The sequence below is a fragment of the Charadrius vociferus genome, unplaced genomic scaffold, assembly GCF_000708025.1.
Source record: "Charadrius vociferus isolate BGI_N301 unplaced genomic scaffold, ASM70802v2 scaffold325, whole genome shotgun sequence".
In the NCBI taxonomy this organism is placed as follows: domain Eukaryota; kingdom Metazoa; phylum Chordata; class Aves; order Charadriiformes; family Charadriidae; genus Charadrius; species Charadrius vociferus.
Window position 1 is genome coordinate 2,521,481 of NW_009648526.1, and position 22,914 is coordinate 2,544,394.

The window sequence follows — 22,914 nt, forward strand, 5'->3', positions numbered from 1 at the left end:
CTCTACTACCATAGCAATGACTCACTAATGAGACTAATGCCAAAGATACAGTTAAGGGCCCAAGACTCAACACTCTTCTTGGTTCTATAGTTATGTGCAAACGCATGCTAGATCCTGGCGCTTAATACTAGATTTCATAGAATCATAGAATGGTTTATGTTGGATGTGACCTTAAAGATCATCCAGTTCCAAGCCCCTGCCATGGGCAGGGACACCTCCCGCTAGACCAGGCTGCTCAAAGCCCCATCCAGCCAGGTCTTGGACATTTCTAGGGATGGGGCATTCACAGCTTCTCTGGGCAACCTGTTACAGTGTCTCACCACCCTCAGAGTAAAGAATTTCTTCCTAATACCTAATCGAAATCTCCCCTTTCAGTTTAAAACTGTTACCCCTCATCCTATCGCTACACTCCCTGATAAAGAGTCCCTCCCCATCTTTCCTGTAGGCCCCCCTTAAGTACTTTTTCAAATTTCAAACACCACAATACCAAGATACAAAATTGATACAAAGATGAAAGCTTAAATTTTGTAAGCAAGAGTTTCAGTCTGGTGAAAGTCACCCCAGACTTGTTGTCTCTGCATTGCATTGCAACTAGAGTGCAGTTAACTCACGCTCAGATTTTCACCAGCCCCTTACGGCTCCTTTTCATTCTGAGTTCTCCAAAGTCACTAGTTCTGATTTCCTGAACTTTTCTTTTTTCCTTTGAGAGCAACAAATCTTCTGTTTGGACACATGTTGCTTTCTGTGTCGCCTGCTGCCAAGCCACTGCCTCCAGCTGTCTCAGACCCTACAGCCCTACTTGTCCCTGCAGGACGACAGCAAGGCGTGACTGTCACCCAGGGACAGACCAGATGTGAAGCAGAAATTCTCCACTCAAGTAGCTCCTTTTCAGGGCAGCCTGCAGACAAAATTTAACACTGCTCTCAGAGCGTGGGTCTGTGTTCCCGAGCCACTAACTCCTGCCTGGGCCAGCTTCCCCCCGCAGAGATCCCCTGTCCGTCAGGAAAGCTGCTGAGATCTCCAGTTCTCACAGGGGGAGGCTGAGAAGGGAAAGATGCAAGAAATGTTTTTCCTAATTTCTGTGACTAGCATAACAGTTTACAAGCAATTTCTTTTGGAAACCTCTCTTGGCTTGATGAGCAAACCTGCATAGTAAGAAGAGCAACTGCAGTGGAGGTGGAAAGTCACACTCATTTTGTGCATATGAATTTGAATGAAGTGGTAAACACTTGTCTGAATCACCACCACTCAGATGTCATCTTTCTCTCCCTATTTTCAGCTTGAGGGGGAGGAGAGCTGCCAGAACAGAAACTCAGAGGTGCTGAGCTCCAGTCAACTGCTGTCACACTGTTCCCGGCTTAATTCACCACCAGCAATCCCACGGTTAACACAGTCATTGTGGATATTTCTGCTAACAGCTCAACCCATCGCAATGTTACAGAAGTAAGATCTTTCCAGGGATGACGTATTTGGGTTTTTCTTCTTTAAATACCTTGATACCTTATCATTCTGCGTATGTGTATGAAGTAGTATGTGCTACATGTTCTTTGCCAGTACCTAAAACATAGCTAAGACCAGAGGAAGCTACAGTTCTGACTGGCCGCATGACTGAGTGGCACTCATGCACTCCCATCTTTAGTTATCTCTCATTTTCACACAAGATGCTCCTTCTCATGGTGTTTCTCCTTTATTCCATTAGGAAAATGGGAATAGTAAGCAATTGCCATTTTAAGTTGGTTTTAATTACTTCTGAGGGTTTTTTTAGTGTTCAGTTACTTTAGAGTACACATATTTTCAATATGTTGTCCTTGGTCCGTTGATTGGCTTCCAGTGAGCTTGAAAGTGTTGCCATTGGGAATTAATTACCGACAAGGCCAAACGAGATGTAATAGCACACCATCCAAGAAGCGTCCACACAGATATCTTCAGGTCTGGCTGGTGTAGAAAGTAATCCCACAAGAAAGTACTCCTAAAAACCACGGTGTCTAATAAGTACGTAGGGTTTTGTGCATGCTATAAAAGTATACCTATTAGTGAGAAGACACTTACCTCTGCCAAACAAAGGGAAATGCAAACATCCTTGTGTGTTACAAAGCTACCTTTTGTAAATGTTACTTATAAAATTGCAACTTCAGATGATTCCTACAGCAGCAAAATAATTCTAGAGTTATCTGCAGTGTAACAGGTCTTCGGCAATTCCTGATTAGTAAGCGCTGAGGTCTCCTATTTTGCTCTTGCAGAAACAGCTGTTTTAGGCCCCAGTGTTAGTTTTGCTTTCCACAAGTAATTCTTGTCAGAGTAGATTTTAGTTATGCCATTGGCACAAGAACCTCTGAGTGGGGCCTCTTGGACATGGGCACTTCGTCTCCCTTCTCATCTATACATACGTAGCAGGAGAGATTGTTCTGATTTTCAAAGCAGTTTGAACTAGAATCAAATAGTATTTTGTTCCAGTCAGAAATAACCATTGCTAATACACAGCTTTTTAAATAGCACATTTCAGAATGCCTCCTCTTGTCTCAGAGCAAGGAGGAACGGGGCTCAATCTCTCTGGGAACTGATTATCACAGTCCTTGGGAGACGTGTCCTGTTGAAGTACTGATACAGAGCAGGCAAATTGAACACTCAAGGGTATTTTTGATAGAGAAAGGAGATAAGTGAGTCCTAATCAGTTAGTTTATAACGTGATACAGTTATACAGCTGTGTTTTCCCCTCCATACTAAAACTCAAAGAAAGATATTTGAGAAGCAGGAGCCCAATAGCTCTCTAAAGTAAGCGTATTGAGAAGCACAGATTTGTAGCGACGGGTCCCTGCAGCCACCCAAGGAAGGCTGGAGGGACAGTCATTTCTATTGTCTTGCTAGTAGCCACCCACCTCCACACGGCACTCGGAAAACCTGAGGCTACAGATGAACTCAGCCTCAGCAACAGCCAGGTAGCGCCCTGTTCAGTTCAGTCTTCATGAAAATCCACTAGCACCAAGTTAACAACTGGGCATAAGGCTATCAACTCCTGAACAAATGGAGTAATATTTTCAGCTTCCTATGCATCTCCTTTTTCCTACCTTTCAGATACATGAAGGCTTTAAATACAACTTTAGATGATTTGGTATGATTTCTATACTACTCTGAAAACATTTCTACCAAAAGTGGCTACTTGTATGCCTAGGTTGGTTAAAATGGAACCTTCTCACAAGCTCCTGAGACTCATTTCCATCCTTGGGCCAATTTTTCCAAGTACAATTTTAACATTTGTGTCAAAACCACCCCATATATACAACAGAGTATGCTCCAGATCAGTAGCATGCTGCTGGCATTATTTGAACATTATTTGAAACAGCAGCTTGAGATGCACTGAAAATTTGATTCTAATGGGCATCATCTAATTAGGTAGTGTGGATAGGCAAAGTTCCAATGATACATAACTTATCATAATCCATATATGATCCTCATCCAGTTTATTAAAAGGAAGCTGACACAGAGGAAAGATGAGCCACAGGGACAAAAATGGACTTTTTTAATGATTGCAGAGTTGAGGCGTTACCAGATATAGAAAACTGGTAGGCAGGCCCAGGAAGAACAGACTCGGGAGGAGCCATCACAAAGCTGTTGGAGAATACATATGCAAATGTTCCAAGGCAACACACCTCGCATATTTACATCACTAGTAGGGTATCTCCTACATACTCAAAGCACATAGCAGAAATGTTATGATCTACTAGGAACTAAAATCACTTGGTTATACATTCTGCATTATATCAAGGTGGTCTTCTATTTTGGGTATTTAAACACTGCAATCTGTAGAATGAAACTGATGTCTTTTTTAGCACTGTATGTTTCTAAGCAAATTTGTCCACATCCTCAGCTCACTTTTGACTTAACTGATCCAGCCTTGCTTATTTATATTTTACCCTTTTTTCTTTTTTTGACAAGTTGAGCAGGAAAAGCAAAGGAGACTAAAAGATTTGCAATTTCATTAGGTAATGTTAATTATGCAGTAGGAGGTGCTGGTTTGTTATGCTGGCAGTAAAAAAGGCGCTCAAACTCTGTGAAGTATTGCTTAAAATGCCATTTGCTAGAGCTAGCACTACGAAAAAAGAGAGGACAGTGTAGGCAGTCTTACATCCTGTCAGGTCCCTCAGCTATGATGCAGCACTGAACAGGCATCTGATCCACATGCAGATCTTGCCTGTGGAAGGGTCACCCCATTTTGGTAATTTGAGCTATTACAGGATTTTCATGCAAGAAAACAACTCTGTTCCTCACTTCTTTTGTCAAGCAGAAAGGATGTTCACATGAGAACTTCTTGCTGCACTTTCAGATAAAGGCAAGGACACATAGGTGCTGTAATCGCCGGCACTGAGTGGGAGCTGCCTGCAGGCTCCTCTGGTATGGTAACCCGGCCAAGTTTACCCTGCAGCCAGGGGATAAGTGCAGCACAACACAGGGACAGAACAGCGTAGCACAGGCCTGGGCATACTCACATTAATTGTTATGCGGATTACTAACTCCTTAGGATTACTAACTCCTTAATGTGTAACGGTCTTCTGGTCTGGATGATTACAGGTAACTATTAGAAATGCTATGCAGATTGAAAGTTTTACATGAACCACTAAGTTTGCAAGTTTTATTGCACTCCATTATAAGCATTATTCAGAAACAACTTAAATGTACAGTCACGTCACTGCTCATTTCTTAAGTTTGGAATCGCTTGCCAGAGTTATTCCACAATCTGTAAGCCTCACTATACATTTTTCTTGTATTTCCTCTCCTAATCCAAGCTTAACTCACGCCATTTGTAAGAGAAGGAGGAGGGCAGCAAGATCTGAGCGTTGGTTATCTCTGACTTAAGCATCAGAGGAGGCCTAGATAATTAAAGGTTTGCTGTCAAATGAATGTGATGATCATAAAATTTTATGCATAAACTTTACCTGAGTGAGAGCAGCCATGCTACACAGTCAGGTGCAGTTAGGTTTACTCAACCCTCCAGCATTGATGCACACGCTGACAACAAGAGGTTGGAAGGAAGCTCCAAAGGCCACTTAGTCCACCTCCCCCAGATGCAATCCATTGGGTTCAGATTGAGCTTCTGGCTCTTGGGTTGAGGAGAGCAGCTTTCACGGGGGCAATTTATTTTGCGACCTCATAACAATGCAGGGCTTCTTTCTCTGGAGATGGTGGTATCAATTGCCAGAGACACTGTATAGGCTACATAAACCACTGGCTAATTTGACACAGCAATCCTTATGACCCTAGAGGGGGAATTCTGTTTACCAGAATACCAGATGCGTTCACGCATACAGGCTTATATTTCCGGAGATGTAAAAATATTTCTAAAGCAGTGGTTTAGAATTTACTCCGGCTGTCTTCATTAAACATATAAACATATAGTCTTTTTGAAACCTGCATAGCTCATGACTTCAACATTTTGAGGTAGTTATTTTGACCATGGCATTTATTTCTGACATTTCCACCTTCTTAAGTCTTTCCTGTTAGGCTATTTCTACTCAGTCACAGATTTGTTTGTTCTTCTGACCCTTTTTATTAACCATTAAGAACAATTCTTTCCAGTCTACAGCTGAGACATTCTGATTAAAACTCATTATTACTTCAGATGAACTATCAATTTCTAAAATAGCCTTTTATATATCATACATTATATTCCATATCATTCCTTGGGAATGTTTAATTTGCATTTTTTTATGACTGTGAAACATGGAGAAAGCGTGTCCATGAATTGTTCATTGAGAACTCTTTTTAGAGCACGTTAATTTAGAATCCAGTGTGATACATTAATAGCATTCCCTCCAATGTCATGTTAATCTGTCTTTCTGATGCTCTTTCATTCCTGTTGTCTCATTTACGTCTCCCTGATGATTCTTTTTCTTTGTTGATAAATTTAAGTGATTTTGTGCCACCATCAAATCTTGCCAGCTGCCAGCTCACCTCAGCACCTCTGCAGTCTGGGATGGAGTCTGTTAACCGGTGGGATCTTTTTGGCATGAAAACCTGAGTATTTATCCTCACCCTCATTTTCCGATAGCCAGTTTCTGCTCTGCGGCAATACTTTTCCATCATGTTCATGTAGACTGTGCTGGAAACACTGCTGGGTTTACAAACAATTTTACAACCCAAACAAAGGACTCCACAGATCAAAACAGTGTATTTTCCCCTTTACGGCAGCAAGTCAGGTTGCACTGTCACACTATTTTGTACGAGTGCGTTACTAGTATTGAAAAGCAAAACCAGCCAGGCACCGCCAGCGTGGATGGCTGTACCAGCGATGGGATATTGTATGCCACAACAGCAAGAGCCACCACCCAGGCACAAAACAAACACTTAGACCAGTGCCCACACCAGGATGAATGCAGCACAGAGGAGCTGAACGTGACCAACAACTCTAAACAGCATGACTATCATCACCACATTCTGAAGTACAGCCTCAGCCAAAATATTAAAATAATATTTGATAGCACATCTGAACCGTCAGGTTCAACTGTAAGCTGCAGCTGGTTTTATCCCCCAAACATCATAGTATCGCTGCCATACATGTACTTTCCACTTAACAGGGATACCTACAGAAATGGAATATAAAGAAGCCAAAAGCCCATTACCACCAACCTCTCAAGAGATTACTCTGAGAGACTGCGCAAGGCATCCCAGCGAGGAAGACTCACCTTCATGCTCAGCTTTACGTGTATGACTGGGCTCAGCAACTGCAGCAAGTCAGTGCAACCAGGCAGCTGTGATCTGTCTTTGCACAAACTAGAAGGGCTCTGTATTTTAGGTCAACCTTAACATACATGAAGAAAAAACTCCAGAGTTCATTTTAATATAAAATGTTTTTATTGTTTTTGAAAACATTTAAAAAACAATTTTTGAGCACTTTCAATAAAAAAAATAACTGAAATGCTACTGCAATATTCAACTACTGTAGTTTCAGCAGTACAACAGACAACAAAACACTGGGGAAGAGGGGAGAAACTGGATTTCCTGCACTAAATGAAAATGTGGAACAGGGGTTTTTCTTTCCTTACGGTGCAGTAAATAAAGCACAGTATAGTACAAGACTATTATATGAACCTCAGATGCACTGCACAAGAAACGCTTTCCTTCTTTTCAGTTCAGAAGTCAGTGCTTATTGCAATTATTTGCAAATTATTTACTTCATGAATTCTTATCATGATAAAATGATGCAAAAATGTTTTTCAACACCAGAACAATAAAAAATAATCCAAGACAGGAACATATTCAACAATAACTAAGCTGAATTAGTTAACATAAAAAAGTAAATAACTTGTGAATAACTATGCTCACCTGGTTAACACTGAACCAGTTTCAATACAGCAAAAGAATAAAAAAAATAAAAGTGGTTACAGGAATATATCTAGTACTGTACAAGATTAAGTCATTAACACTCATGCACGTTTTGTGATCATGTATTAACATGGTGAAGCAAACTAAACTTAATTTTTCCTGCTGTAATATTCTCATGTAAGAGAATAAGAAATAGAAATATCTCATTGAGATCAATGCACATTGCTACATAAGACAATTTCACCTGTCACTTTTAATGACATTTTGCCTTTTAATAATGAAACACATTAAAAAGTTTTTTTTTTGTTTTGCTTTTTTTTTTTTTTAATCTGTGGGCCGTATTTGTTGCATTTATCCTAAGGAATGTGCCTGCCACAGGTTCAACAGAATTTTAGTGCAATATATGAACCCAGAAAGTTTGCTGGATTAACCAACCAAATTTAAAGTGTTTGCTGCAATACTGTACACAGGGTACAAATTCACTTGTTTGTATACTTTAGCAAAAACTGCTATCAAAATAATTTATTTCTCATGTTAGTAGGAAGCCAATAATGTAAACAAGGGGTCAGAACTGTCTCAAATTCTTAGTTTTGGAGTATCTGACACAGACAGGCTTCCATTTGTTAGAATCACAGAATTCTCCTTTGGGTATTGCATACTTTGGTGTGCAGTAGTGCTCTGTCTCAATGTATTGTAAAGAACTAACTAGCACTAAGTACAGGGACTTAACATTATTAATAACAACACCAACACACACAACACCTCTAAAATAATACATACCAATGTACAAAGCTGTGCCTGTGCCTTGGATTTTACTTGAAACAATCCTTACTGAATTTAACACTCCTTAAATTAAACATATATTTGCTTTAAATCCACTGATTATAGAAGAATTTCTGCTGATTAAGTCACATTAGGCCCAATGTAATGCTCGTATTTAAAAATAATTTTAAACGCACTTTTAAAAACCTTTGGTGACGGCTGCATAATTTCGAACACATCAGCTTTAAGTCTACTCTTGCTTTTCTGAGTAATGTTCTTAAAAAAACTAGTAGAGTTAGGCAAAAACTTATTTCCCCCAAGCCCCCCTCAGTCTCAGTGTTAGGGACCTGGAGGCGGGACCAGCATGTCACATGAACGCATGGGCTGATGCATCACATCTGTGACTTCTCCCCGCAGCGCCGGCGCTCACGTCCTCCCCCAAGCCTCTCCATCGGAAGGTAGGTTTCACCTATTCACAGTAGTGCTGGCACTTCACATGGGGTCAGGGAAACAAAGCGAGGTGCTCAGTGTCTCTCAGACCCATAGAAGTCAACAAGGTAAGAGGACGTTCAGCACATCTCTGGCAAAAGGCCATGGGCAGGTACAGAACTCAAGCCCTGCCCTCAGCAACTTTTGTCTAGAAGAAAAAGGGTTCAAGCCTTACTGACAGACACCTGGCAAGATAACAAGCAGAAGGCAACCATGCAGTTTTTAGTCTCCTCCCCATTTCCTTAACAAAACTGAAAAGGGTCACTTGGTCTTAAACGAAGCAAACCACACCATCGCACATCCATGTGCTTCAAGGAGGGATAGGAACTCTCCAAGTTTGTTCCTGATCAAGTGGCAAAATTTCTGATGCAAGCACAGTGAAATCAGCTTCCCCCTCCTAAGGTGCTATAGCTTGGCACAACTGTTTGTTCCTGCAGAAGAGGCCGCAGACTGGTGATCAACTGGGGTAAGAGCAAGAGAAGCCATGGTAGACCAGCACCTCAAGTGCCAATGCAGCAGCACAAGTTGAATCAGCACTGCCAAATAATTGACCAGTACTGGGATCTCAAGTCATTAGTGAAAACTGAAGAAACAGAAGATGACCAAGACACTTAAACAAAACACTCTAATCACCCGAAAAATCTGAGCATCTTCCCCTTAAGTAAATCTAGAGGGGCTTATTGTGCATCCCCCTTCAAAAATTCATGACTACTCATTCAAAGAAATAATGCAAGAGAGGAAAATGTTTTCTGCTCTGTTTTCTGTTTTGGAAGTGTAAATTCACAAGAGAAATAATCATTTTTATACCAAGCTTAAGTGATGGTATTGTAGCATCCTCAGTGCACCACTACTTTTGTAAAAGCTCGCCTCTGCAAGTCCTCTTTCTAGCCTCGGGCCATGGCTGGTTACGTACCTCTCTCTTATGACCATTAGAGATATCCATGCCATGCTGATAAAACAAAAGGTCTTTTTTGGTTCAAGTGAACTAGGGAGGCAGAAGTCTAAATCTCATTTTCCAGAGGGGCAGCTAAGGACTTCTGGAAAGAAAAAAAAATAGATTCACCAGTCTTGTCAAATCACTTATGAAAATGGAATTCAGGCTTCTAAAACAGTAAGTACTTTTAAAAGAAGTTTTACCAAAAGAAAGATCGCGTGCCTTACTGTGTATCTGTAAAGTGCCTGGCAGTATTATGGCTCTATATGAACTATTTTTAGAACAACCACATTTTCTAATATTTTAATCATCTTTTGTTTGAGAGAAAGAGAGCGAACAAGAAAGACAGAAAGGCTCAACCTACTGAAATACAGAGAAAAGAACATCTTCCTACACCCTCCACTAGGTTAGGAAAGAGAGAACTTAAAAAATGAATCTTTAAAAATAGTATTTTAATGAGCTCCAGCAGCTCTTTTATTTAAAAAAAGGAGGGAAAATACCACGTTCCTTCTCTAGCGTTGATAAATAATTAAACAGTATCTATCACTTTAAAATAGGGTGTTATGCCTAGATTAAATCTCAGTGCTCAAAATCTTTTTGCATGAATTTTACCTAATATAAAAACATCGAAGTGAGAACTAAAATATCAAGTATGTCATGAATATTAAAGGATAAAATAACTACATAGATTTATTTCTCTTAAATAAAAGATTTAGTGCATCTTTCTTTTCCCTTGATCATTCCTGTTAGTTTTTCCTATCTCTGCGTTTTACTAGAGATGGCAATGGCAGCAGTGCTGCAGAGATTTCCCACAGTTCACCACTGAGCATTGCTCAAGCTCGGGCACCTGCACGCCACCTGGCTCGCTGGTACCCACTCCCCACCACCTACCCATCTGCAGGCACCCTGCGCTTCAGACCTGAACGACAAAGGTCAGTAAGGATCACCCACTAAGAAGTAACAAGCAATACAAAGTACAGAAAGCCTACTAATGACCCTCAACCATAGCTGTCACTGTTGGCTGGCTATTAACCACTCCTTTATTTGCTACAATAAGAAATGTTGAATGGGAAACACTATAAAATCCAGATTTTAATACTGGCTCTTTGATAGCCCATCACCTTCAGAGATTTGTTTAAAATTGGTAAGACTGCCTTTTCCCTGCTGAAGAATGAGCAACGGTACAGCAAACTTTTTTAAAAATGCCACAATACATAGTAAGTGTTTCTGCTGCGGGAGGCACTTCCATTAAGACAAATACAATACGTCTGTCTTTTAGATACAGTGTGCTACATACATATTATAAAACAAGATTAACCCAACATTTCAACAGCAGGATGATCCTTACTCTCCATCCACTCAAAACCTGATGTAGTCATTGAGTTAATGGATTCATTGCAGATTTGTTGAAACAAGGGGTCATTTTTTAATTCCTCCAGTGTAGCATCATCGTCTTGTCCCTGCTGACGACCTGGATCAAACAGTAGATTTGTGTCTAAAGTGTTCAGATCGTTAATGCTGCCTGAGAGCTCGGAAGACAACCTGATGTCGCTGGAAAAGACAGATGCAACGTTATTGAAATCTGATGCCACCTGATTCACCAGCTGCTGGTTTGTTGGCAGACTGTCCTCCCCTAAAAGGTCTTTTACAGTGCTGCTAAAATCTAATTGCTGCTCTCCGATGTCTGATTGTGCTTGGTTATCTCCAGAAGAAAAACTGATCTGATCGGTGCTGCTGTTTTTTGTGAGGTAATTTGGTGTTTGGAATTCATAAACTGAAGTGCTGGAATTGATCATATTTTGTGTGTTGGCACTAGGGAAAGCGGCGGATGTCTCTAAAATCTGAGTGAGATTCATCCTGGCTGTGTAATTTGAGGGCATGTTGTTCATTCCCAAACCTCTCACTGCATCATCGCTATCAGAATCGAGTTTGTTTAACAACACATTGGTTATTTTTTTAGTGTTTGTTTGTTTCTGAAGAGACGGGAAGGCCGTCTGCATCATCACAGTCAACGGGACTGACTGGCTTCTTTGCGCTATGTTATTGGCACTGGTGTCTGCGTGGATATTAGCAAATACGCTGTGAACTTCAGGAGTCACTGGACTTCCAAAAGGTGTCAGGTTAGAGCGTGGTATATTTGAAACAGGGTAAACAGTGCTTCCACTGAGATTACGCTGGCGATGGACAGCAGGGCTCACGCTCCGGCTTCTCAGACTGTTGTTAAGAGAGGAACCGGTTCCTTTGTTGTCCAAAGGAGCAGGAACAGCAAAGCCCTCTTGCTTGGCGGTGCTACTGACGGGGGCTGCCTGGTGCTGCACAGGTGAAACAGGAGTCACCCGACCGAAGTGAGTATCATGGTGGCGTGGCTGAGATTGGTACGACTGGCCAGGAACAGCAAAAGCGTGAGGTTTCCTGAAACGGTCTTCCACCAGCTCCTGATAGCTCGTAAGGATCCCGTGGTTTGCAACTGATGAATTGCTAACACCACTGTAGCCGTTATTCATCCACTCAAGCTTGGTTTTGTCAGGATGGGTAGCCATCGGCCGCTGCATTGGCTTCACGGGGCTACTCGATATGATGCTGGCATCGTGGTAAGCCATACTGGAGCTGATGGGAGTAAAAGCAAATGGGTTTCGGCATTCCACAGGACTCGGAGGGACACTGCTGCTGCAGTTTGAATGCGGTGTGCCAATGGGCGTATGCCGGCTGCTTCCTAGAGCACTGTCTACGGGAGTCGTCTGAGCCAGCCTCGAACAAGGGCTCTCTCGGGACATGTTCTGAGATCCAGCGATCATTTCAGAGGTGGGTGTTGGAGTCGGGGTAGGGGTGGGAGTCGGGGTAGGGGTGGGGGTAGGAGTGTGAATCGGAGTGCTGTTGTTATGGATCGAATGGTAAAAGTGCGCGCTGCTTGGATGAGATGACACAGGAGCTCCTTGAGCTGCAGTCTGACTCTGAAGTGCCATTCCTAGACAACCACCATAAGGATGAGAATTATTCATGGACATTTGCTCCTCCATGAGCACCAGCTCCTCCACAATGCTGTCCTGGGTAAGGTCATCATCAAATGAAAAGAAGTTTTCGCTTGACTGAGGGACTGTATGTTCAAACTCTTTCAGCTCAGACTGCAGAGGTAACTGATTTGAAGACTGTGCTTGTATTTGACCCAAGGAGGAGTCCTGGATCTGGCTCTGTAACTGCTGGTTGTACGCGTCCTGCTGTATACCTTCGCAGTGCACTGGCTCCCACGCCGATTCCTGTAAGTCACTCGAGCCGGAGTGCCCTGCAATAGTCATAACACTGATATCTTGCTGCTGTTCACAATTCACAGATGCAAAGTCAGAGGTTTTGGTGATATGATGCCACGTATTTGAGTTAAAGCTGCCATCAGATTTTGAATCATTTTCTATGATAAACATGTTTCCTTCCAATTTCACTTTTATATCTGGAGATGATGCTGATGCAAGCTGCTGTCCTAAAGCAGAGTCACTGGTATTTAAGTTCGTGGTCAAAGAAAGGTCTGTTGCTAAGTCTGCTGCAGCTGCAGAAGGTATGGGTACCTTCACAGGTACCTTGCTGGGAACTTGAGCAAGTGTTGCTGTGTTGTCACTGTTAGCTAACAATCCAACCTTCGGAGACTTCTTAACACCGTTTGCTTTCTGACCCTCCACAGCATTACCAGCTGAAAGCTGCTCCACCAGTGGTTTCTTTACAGGTGGCACCTGGGAATCCTGAAGTGTAGAAGGCTGTCGCTTTCTTGGACTTTTAGTGCACGTTTTGTCTTTAATTGTAGACTCACCGGTAGGAGGTGAACCGATGCTGGTGCTGGACAAGTTTTGACCGGCAACTGAGAGCTTTAGAGTGCTTTGATTATTGCCTGCTGAAGAAACTGGTGTGATCTCATTAGACTGTATTTTATATTTGGTCCCCGCTTCTTCAGCTCCCTGATCACAGCCCTTAACTGGTTTTGCCTCTATGACATCATCAGCTGAAACCTTCAAGGTTGCAACCTCAAAGTTAATTAATTGAACAGGAGGCAGGTCAGGGGTTGCCTTTATGGATTTAGACACATCAGAGCTCTCTTGGCCCTGTACTGAGTTCTCATCCAGCAATGCTTCTGGTTCCATTTTGATCTTGACTGCAGGCGCAGCTACAACAGTGCTAGGCTTGGATCCTGGAGACTGAAGTGAAACAACAGATCCATTTTTGATCTGTGGACCAGTCCTCCCTTCTTCCACTGCTCCTGCACTACTGCTAACCGAAGACGTCTGTTTGACGGGCACACTACTGCTGCTTGGGGCGAGAGATATTGCTGTCATTTTTACCACATTTAAGGAATTCACATGTGGAGCTGGCACAACAGTCTTGATTGGGCTACTGGTAAAGAGCACCGTCGTGGGAGAGCGGATGGTGAGAGCACTGGTATTTGCTGGCTTCGGTAAGATCTGCGGGTAGCGATGCCGGGCAGAGCGGTCACCAACTGGGCTGGCGGGAACGTTCTGGGGAGTCTTTGGTGACTGCTTGACAGATTGCATGTGCTGAGTGACCACCTGAACGTTGAGTGGCAGGACCTTGCTATCAGACGATCCCATAGGACTTGGAGATGTCACCAACTGCCTGGTCCTTGACACCTGTAGAGAGAGAAAAAGAAAAGGTGTGGCGATGAAGCAAGAAAGTCCCCAAAGCCCACAGACCATCTCATCCCAAGCATTTCAAAGATGAAGGACAACACAGCTCAATACACCAAAGTTAGTGCATGTCAGTTTGAAACAAAACAAGCTCCTCAACTGTATACAAGACAATTTCTATTTGTCTGCCTAAGGACTGGTAGACAGATATGTGGCCTCAATTTTTAAGGCATGAGGCACTGGTCTACACACTAGTCTCCTATTCTGCTAATGAAAGTGTCATTCTCATAGAATCCTTCCCCACACGGAACAAAAAGACAGACATACAAAGGTTTAAGAGGAGAGGATGTGTTCAAAACACTGCTCGTTGTTAAGGTTTCAAAAGCGAGTTAAATACAAACCCACTATCAGGCAGAAAAATTGGCTTACCTATTGAAATCGAAAACACGGCTAACATCTTAAAAACAAATAACCATCCCTCCCTCCCGCGCAGTTTCGTATGGCTGAAAGACAAAGATGTTCCATACTACAGACATCCATACAAAAAATAAAATTGTTGCCGTCACTGAACGTGCTGGGCCAACGAAAGGCAATTCAGACTCCATATTAGGGGCTCAGCGACCCACACAACGGTGTCAGCTCTCTCATCTGGTTAAACCTCATCTCAAGGGCAATTATTCCCACATATAACCTTAATTATTGCTAGCTGAAATCCCACCATCAAGGACTTGAAAGACAAACTTGGCCTGTGCTACGTGATCAGAATTCTGCTGCCTCTGTATCGGTGCTGTAACTCATGTAGTATAGCACAGTCATTGGGACAGAAAAGCATCAAGGGACCCAAGCCTTCGAACGGAAACCATTTTTCAATCCCACTGACACCGCTGCTTAGTGACTGGCAATTTACAACCCTTTCATGAAGTGGTTTCTCTAGAGAATTGCTGGAGAACATTACCGGTATCGGGCTGGGGACAGCTGCCACAACAATACCAATCGGTGGAGGAGACAGAATTGCAGGACTTCCATTAGATATACTGGTCACACCATTGGTTGCGGTGCCTTCCGTTTTCTTTGCTGGAGACTCTCCTGGCAAAGGAGACTGCAGTTTTTGTTCTTGCTGCTTCTTCTGGATCTTACGCTGCAGCTGCTGCTTGGCATCAACAGGAGATGGCAGAGTTTTTACTTGCGGTTGAAAGGAATTACTTTCAGCAGTAGGTATAAAAGCTGAGGGCTGGGGGATCCCTTTTATTCCTGAAAAGGAGAAGAATGAATTATAACCACACGTACCCTGTCTGCTGTAGTGCCGCTTCTGTATCTAACCACACAGAATACAATGGCAGGCATCTCCACAACCATTCTGGGAACACCTCCTCCATTAGGTGCTCCCATCTACTTCATGCTCAAATATATTCAGTGTTTTGGTTTATTTCCACATTGGTAGCAAAACCTCTACCTGTTAGACAAGCTGGGCATTAGCTGCTAAAATAATATGTACTGGCATCTTGTTTCTAGGAATTCCAAACTGCAACTTTTGTGTCAGCAAATCTAAAACCCAATGCATTTCATCTAACCGACAGCAGAGGGCAGTGGATATGCTTTTAGATGAACCTTTAAAATTCATCATCTACTGTGTTTTTGTTTTGTTAACAATGTCTAAGGTGGCTTTAAAAATGAAAAATCTTTGCAGCAAGCTGTGGGTCTACGTCACACAGAAGCAGCTCTTAGCACATGGTATCATCTAATGGCAAAGGCATTAAACACAATGCATGTAATATCAGAATGGATCGTAACCCGTGTGTGATCAGGGATAATGGTGCAAGAAGAGAAGTGTCCAAAGAAAAAAGAAAAAAAGAAGGAAAAGGTGAAAAAACTATGGAAATTGGAATGGGAGAACATTTTTTTCTACAGAGAATGCCTTTGCTGATCATAAGTGCGCAAGTGGTGCTTCCAGGGAGAACAACAGGGAGTTAGTCTCAGCTGTGCATCCGGTACCAATTTTCCTTAAAAAAATCACATCACATTGACGATCTCTTTTGTTTATTAACAGCCAAGAGGATTAGCATGCTCTCTCAGTGACCAGGTTTCACAGTTTTTAAAATAACTCTTAATTATAAATTAATCAATAACACTTTAGGGCAAGTATTTGGTTTTAGATACCCAGTACATGCTTAGGACCTGTGGTCTGGGAGCCCACCCTCTCAGGAGCAATCTCCATGTACCATGAGAGTTTGAACATCACAACACTGCCTCCACTTTCACAATTCTTTCTTCACAGAGCAACGAAATGCCCAAAAGTATTGCAATTACTGCAAAACAAGTCATCTATGTGGGCTGAATACTGAAGGCAAGTAACATTTATCAGAAAAAAACAAAAAAAATTTTTCTTTGAGGGTAGAAGTTTGCTATTTCCTCAGTTAATGCACACAGACACTGTAGTTCCTTGTGATAAAGAGGAATGGGAATATTTTATTTGCTATTCTAGAAAGAACCTCTCCTGAAATGACTATGCAAGCCACAGAGGCATGCACTGGAAATAACCGCCCTTTTCCTTGAAGGAAACAATCTGCTCTTGAAGGAAATAAGGGGGAGAAGCTACAGGGGTAGAAGAGCCATATATACACCTAGCGTTTCTTCTAGCAGCACGGCAAGCAGAACCAATGAAGCCAAGCAATGACAGGTTAAAAAGGAGCAACAGGCAGCAAAACCTGCCACTGCCACTTGTCAGTTCCAAGTTGTAATAAAGGAAGGAGAAAGAACACAATCCAGAAGAGGATCACCCTAGCCTGCAGCCCTGACCACCAGTTTGCATTTGAAATCACCTGTCTCAAGTCAAGAGATTTGCCTTGATCAAACACGTTTTGCTTGACAGGCCTGCGGACAACTTCCCAGAGGGAAGTCTGGGGGGCATGTTGTGCACCTGCACTTCCCTTCTCATCTTTCATTTTTGTAATTTACTTCATCCACAGCCAGAAAAACACACTTTAAATGATTAAGTTACTGATTTTGAGTGTGAAGAGGGAAACAACACAAAAGTAGATGTACAAACAATCACATTGAACGTAAGCTTTCCCAGAGCAGGGAAATAGAACAGGAATTCATCTGATTAAGCAAAATATAAAGTAACTCTTCTCTTTACCTCGATCTTAACAAAGATCTTAACAAATCTTAATAAAGATTTGAAATCGAGTGCTGGAATCTCAGTCACGTGACTGCCCCTGGAGAAGGCTCTCCTGTCTCTCTCAACGCCCCTCAACCCCTTATTTCTAACGTGATCAATAACAGCAGTAGCTGACATGCCTGGACTACCTGACACTGATCAAACTTCTCAGGAAAATTTGCATCCAACATATCAGAAACGCCTGTAAGAAAATCTGCTCTTGAGAGAAAATTAAGACAGACAATTGTTTCCAAATTAGGAACAGTTATCAGACGGAAACACAGCTACAGCAGCAGTTTGTCTACAAACCAGCACTGTACCGGCACCAAACTCCTGATCTAGCAAAGTACATATATTCAGCACAATTACTCACATGCCCTGAAGTGCTTTAAAAGACCAGGGTCCTCATCAGAGGAATGGGAGAATCACAAACTAAATCTGAAGCCACTGCTTATTTTCAGATCTCTTTACCCAGACTACCAGCAAGAAAAGTAATTTGCAGCAATGTGGACTAAAAAATCATGTAAACGCATGCTCAACACTCAGAGTCAGCGTTTGAAGTTTGCTGTGAAGAGAAGTGCTCCCTCAAACCAAGATGTTACTACTCTTCAAAAAAAGATCCCCTATTTCATCCATTCAGTTATCTCATTACCTGCTGGTGCCCCTGCCATTACTGTTAAAGCTGCCATCGACTTGGTACCGATATAGTGACTTTTTACAAGGAAACGAGCCAATTCCAGGACTGTATCAAAAGGCTGGCTCAGCACTTTCTGGGCCCATTCACAAACAAGCCGGCAGGCCGCAGAGACGACTTCCTCATCAGCACTTTGCAGCTGCCCAGATGGCTCTGCCCCATCCAGCTAAAACAAATAAACAAAGGAGGAAAAGTTACTTTAATTACTAAGGGTCATTAAGCCATAGAAAAAAAAAAAAAAGGAGAGCAAACGATAAGAAACGCACAGAAGTTGAGTAAGTACGTTCACAGTTTTTCATGAAATTGGGAGAATAAGATCACAACATCAGTATCATTCAAAATGAAATGTCTTATCATTAATCTACTGCTTGTTTCCAACAGCATTATACGGAGCTGACATTTCTGGAAGAAAATCGCAGAGAGAATCCTAATATCTGGACCACCAACACTGGATGCTCCCTGCAGCTGGAGTCTTGCCAACTCAGCATCCACTGTCACCCAGGAACTGCTTCTTTCACTGAGGTTCCTCTTCCCTAGCACTGACTTTTTTTTTTTTTTAAAAAAAAAAAACCATAGTAAATGCAAAACAGAATCAGAGTTAAAAAGATACAGCTTGTGGGTAGCAACACTGTGAAAGTCTGCTTCACCTCCTAAATTAGTTTTTTTAATAGCACTGCAATTTGTTCTGAACTTTACAGAAACACACCAAAGAATGATTCAGAATATAAGTATCATAAATAAAAATCTTAAAAACTACACAGCTCTTCACTTTTTTTTTAAAAAAGTTCAGACAGAAAACCAACATAACAAATGTTAATTTGCAGAAATATATATAAATAAGCAAGTATGTATCATACCCCATCTCCAGTTTTATGAAAGTCGAGGTTGGGCAGTGTTGGCATATGCACAAAAGCCTTCTTCCTCAGTCCACTGTAGCAATATGTGAACAAGAATTAAGGTCTAAATCGTCTCTGCTTGTTAGCTGGGTGACAGGAGGGAAGGGCGGTAATTGCTCTGATGCCCCTCATAAGCTTTATAAGCAAACTCAACAACAGATCTAAGAATTACTCTCGTTACCATAGTCTCAGAGCCATCCAGAATCAACAGCCTATTAACAGCCACATTCTCGGGCAGGTCGTTGGGCTTCTCCATCTATGCAGTGGAGCAACTGATGCTGAGCTTGATGAATTGCATTTGATAACTTAGAACCATCACTAAACCACGGCAAGCAGTTTCAATTAACTACTCAATATTTAAATCATTAACATAAATTTGGACTAAACTCCCTTCCTAAACCAGGCCTAACACAAGATGGAGAATGCATTTCCAAAAGTTAATCACTGTTAAAAAATGTGTACCCAAATTTAGGTTTTTCTTTATTATGAGTTCATCTATTTTGCCTCTTTTTGCTAAATTTCCTGACATTTCCTTCTCCTAAGGGACTTCCACAAACTGAAGAAGTTTCCCATGACAAGATAAAGTGACTGATGAGGACATTTCTTCGTAAGATTTCACACCAGTTTTGTGGCTCTCTCCCCGCCCATGATAATTCTTCTTCTGTAAAAATACAGACACAAACACCCAGATTGGTTCTTACATTGATCTCATCAAATCAGTAAACAAAAATATACTCCCTCCACTACTCTTACTCACTTGTTCATAGGTCTAAAAAATGAAATCGGCCTTTTTTCCTCTCCACAGCATTACTCCGGGAGTTCACATACAGTGTCTCTTTCTCTGTGCACACAAACCCTTTTCAGGATGACTAATTTTTTTTTTCTGCAAATATGTCTGTATTTCTCTTTCCTAGACCATGGAGTTTGCATTTGCTTGCATGAACCTGGATGGAGCAGAATTACAGTGAAATAAAGGTAAGGAGGTTAGGAATTACGGTAAGTGTGAGACAAGGTCACATTTTAGTAATTCTGAATTAGAAACTTAGGAAACAGAACTGAAAGAGATCCCCTGGGTCAAACTACAATTACGTCATATGAGTTCTTCCTTAAAACTTCTCTAGCTCTATCCAGTACATCACTCTTAAGTTATGGACTCCACTGGTAGATAATCTAATGCTGTATTTTATGAAACAATTTAACTGACACACAGCTTCTCCATTCACTACTACATGGAAGGTTTTTTCCCCTCTGTGGAAGGCAAATAATTCTGGGCTGCCCGCTAGCATTTAATTCTCCCTGTAAGTGTGTGCTTCAAGTGAGACCTTGGCAAAGGCCAGTATTACAGAGCATCCACATCATTACTGCTAGCTCTTTTGACTGGTTTCTAATTAGAGCCTACAAGCACCTTGATGCCTTTTGGCCTTTTAACGCTCTGCCTCCCCTGCTTACTGCAGTGGCTTTGCCTACCCAGCATGGTATTAGACTTACCCTTCTCAAGGAAAGGTGTACTTCTCAACTTGGAAAAGACAAAATTCTTGCTGATGACAAAACTACTTGCTTTGAAAGTCACTAACTGTTTTGGTTTTTACTAGAACACCTCAGTGTGCTAAAGACTAGATGAACTGCAGCTCAGTCTCAGAAAAGCCTGAGAAAAAACCAACATCCTTGTAGTCTTTAGACTTGATTATTGCATTTCTTTCCTTGCAGAGCTTCTTGCCCCTACATTGAAGCAGCAGAACCACCAGTGGCATGAGCAGACTCTTTTGCACAGCATTTGCCCCAAATTCTTCACAGTGGCTGCCTATTAATTGATAACTAATCTATCCCAGATCTAACTGTGTATAGTTCTGCCTGTAACAATTATGTCTAGTTACACTATAAAGTACTTAAAAAACCTGATGTTGTCAAAGTTTGTATTAAGTTACAATTAAATGGGGTAGTAGTTTTGCACGCCCTCTGGGATGGACTGTTTCTCTAACACAGGGAAGGACATGGATTCCAACTTTGGGCACAGGCAACAAGATTCTGCAGTCAAGAGGGAGAGACAGTGCTCCCCATCCTAGGAGCTCTTGCTCTGAATTGTCTTTCCTATCTCTGGAGGTCTGCACCATGCAGTGAAGGAAGCCGTCTCCCGCCTCTGACGGCAGGACAAGGCTCGGAGTGTGCCTTCCAAGTCTCAAGTCAGCTTTCGTGACGACTTCCCAGTTCCCTCTTCTCTTCCAAGCAGTACTAACGGCTGAGGAGAGGCAGTTCTATGAAATATCCGTAGCGCAGCTTAAGAAGGATCTTTGGCTTTACAACTGACTTCTGAATTACTGGTGTGCACAAGTATAATATAAAACCAAGAAATGTTCTCATAATTCCGAGCTGTACTAGCAATAAAATATTAGTTTCTGCACAAATATAAGGCAAGTTCCTTTAGTCCTATATCTCCCTTTGCACTGATGATAAAGCTTCTTTGATTCCTCGCTGCTGTGACAGCTAAGCGTCAGAACCCAAATTTAAGTACTTGTTTCCAAAGTTGTATCTTGCAACCTAACAATACCACAGTTAATAATTTTAAAGGCCCTTGGGAAAGGGTCTGCATTTTTTATTTAACATTACTTCTACATTTAGCTGGTAGTTAAGCCATAACGACAGATGTTCTTCAGGCAAGTGCAGGAGTTACTGAGAAGCGTTCTAGCAAAGGATATTTCGATTTGCCTCTTGTGCCTAGACGACGGGCCTTCATATTCGGAAAGACATTTTTCATGATCTTTCCAAAGTCAGCAGCACTTAATGGGTGGTAGCCAAGATTGTCACAATAGCTCCTGCAACAAAGAGAAAGAAAGCGTGAATGGAATCACAGTTAATATAAGAGGCCAGCCTGCATGCTACACTCCACCAAAGGTTTTCAAAAGAAAACATTTATACCCATCCATATTTAGAACCACATTTAACATTAATGAAGCTATCCACAACGAATTGAATGCATTAAAAATGTATAAACAGAGCTATTAATACCACAGTTTTTGCCTTGTTCTCTACTGAGTTCAAAGACAAGTCATGTGGAGACATAACAAGTAGTGGCATTATCTAGAGCACAGTTAAGATTTACTCCACAACTAACTTTGAAGCGTATGTTTCAATTCACTTCTTTTAGGACATAACAAAAGCAGAGACATTGTTCCAGCCAGAAGTATAGCTTGAGTGTGGTAAGGCCTAAAGTCCTGCAGGAATATTGCAAAAGCAGTAGGAAAGAGTTTGTCAGTGTCCAGAGAAAGATTCTGCCTACGCAAACTCAATTTAATACAGCTTAACAGAACTGAATTTAATAGAAGATATCTTCCCAGGGAACCAGCTTCACCTTTATAGGTGTAAGATAAACACGTACTGAGGACCCAGCCCTCTTACCACAGTACCGCTACTGAGCTATGAGAGCTGCTTAGTTACAGACATCCCTATATTCATTACCAGTCCTAAATTAATATAGATTTCAACTGCCTCTGCAAATGTAGATCTTCACGCGACTGAGTATACAACCTGATGATATAGTGGAATAAAGCAACAAAAGGTAATTGTTTTTCTAAGTTTACTTATTCCAGTAAAATGGGGACTGTTATCTGTCTTCAGTTCTCAAAAAGAGCAGAAGGAATTCTGTTTCAACATCTGTTCAGATGTTTCAATATCTGAGATATTTCAAAAACATCTCCTTGAGGCAGAGAACAAAAATCGTTGATTTTGCTGCAAAACAAGAATGTTCTGGAAAATCACAAAGGTGTGAAAGCAAACAAGAAAACCGGAAACGGCTCTGGGAGGTTTACCTGCACAGCAAGAGCTTAAGGCTGCACAAAGATACGAATGCCACATTGCCTTTTGTTCGAGAGCCTCATGGTATTTCACAGATCTTAATGTGCTAAGGCCTAAAACATGCCACTAAAATATTCTTGTTCGGATTTCCTACAGTCACAGAGTCAGCACCAGATAGCATGACCTCCTTTACCATGAGAAGTCCTACCAGCAGCAATGCACAAAACCACCCTGCCTCTGCAAAGAAGAGG

General features: G+C 41.7%; 1 protein-coding gene across 1 annotated transcript in view; it reads right to left on the reverse strand.

Moving 5' to 3' along the window:
* Positions 1-10,393: 10,393 nt before the first annotated feature.
* Positions 10,394-22,914, reverse strand: part of RFX7 (regulatory factor X, 7) — a 27,881-nt gene continuing 15,360 nt past the window's right edge. Inside the window, exons 4-8 of the mRNA XM_009885734.1 lie at positions 21,568-21,684; positions 18,836-18,920; positions 17,937-18,144; positions 15,083-15,378; positions 10,394-14,130 (exon numbers count right to left, since the gene is read on the reverse strand). Of these exons, the coding sequence (XP_009884036.1) occupies positions 10,816-14,130; positions 15,083-15,378; positions 17,937-18,144; positions 18,836-18,920; positions 21,568-21,684 (4,021 nt within the window). The 3' untranslated portion in view covers positions 10,394-10,815. The remainder of the gene's footprint in view (positions 14,131-15,082; positions 15,379-17,936; positions 18,145-18,835; positions 18,921-21,567; positions 21,685-22,914) is intronic.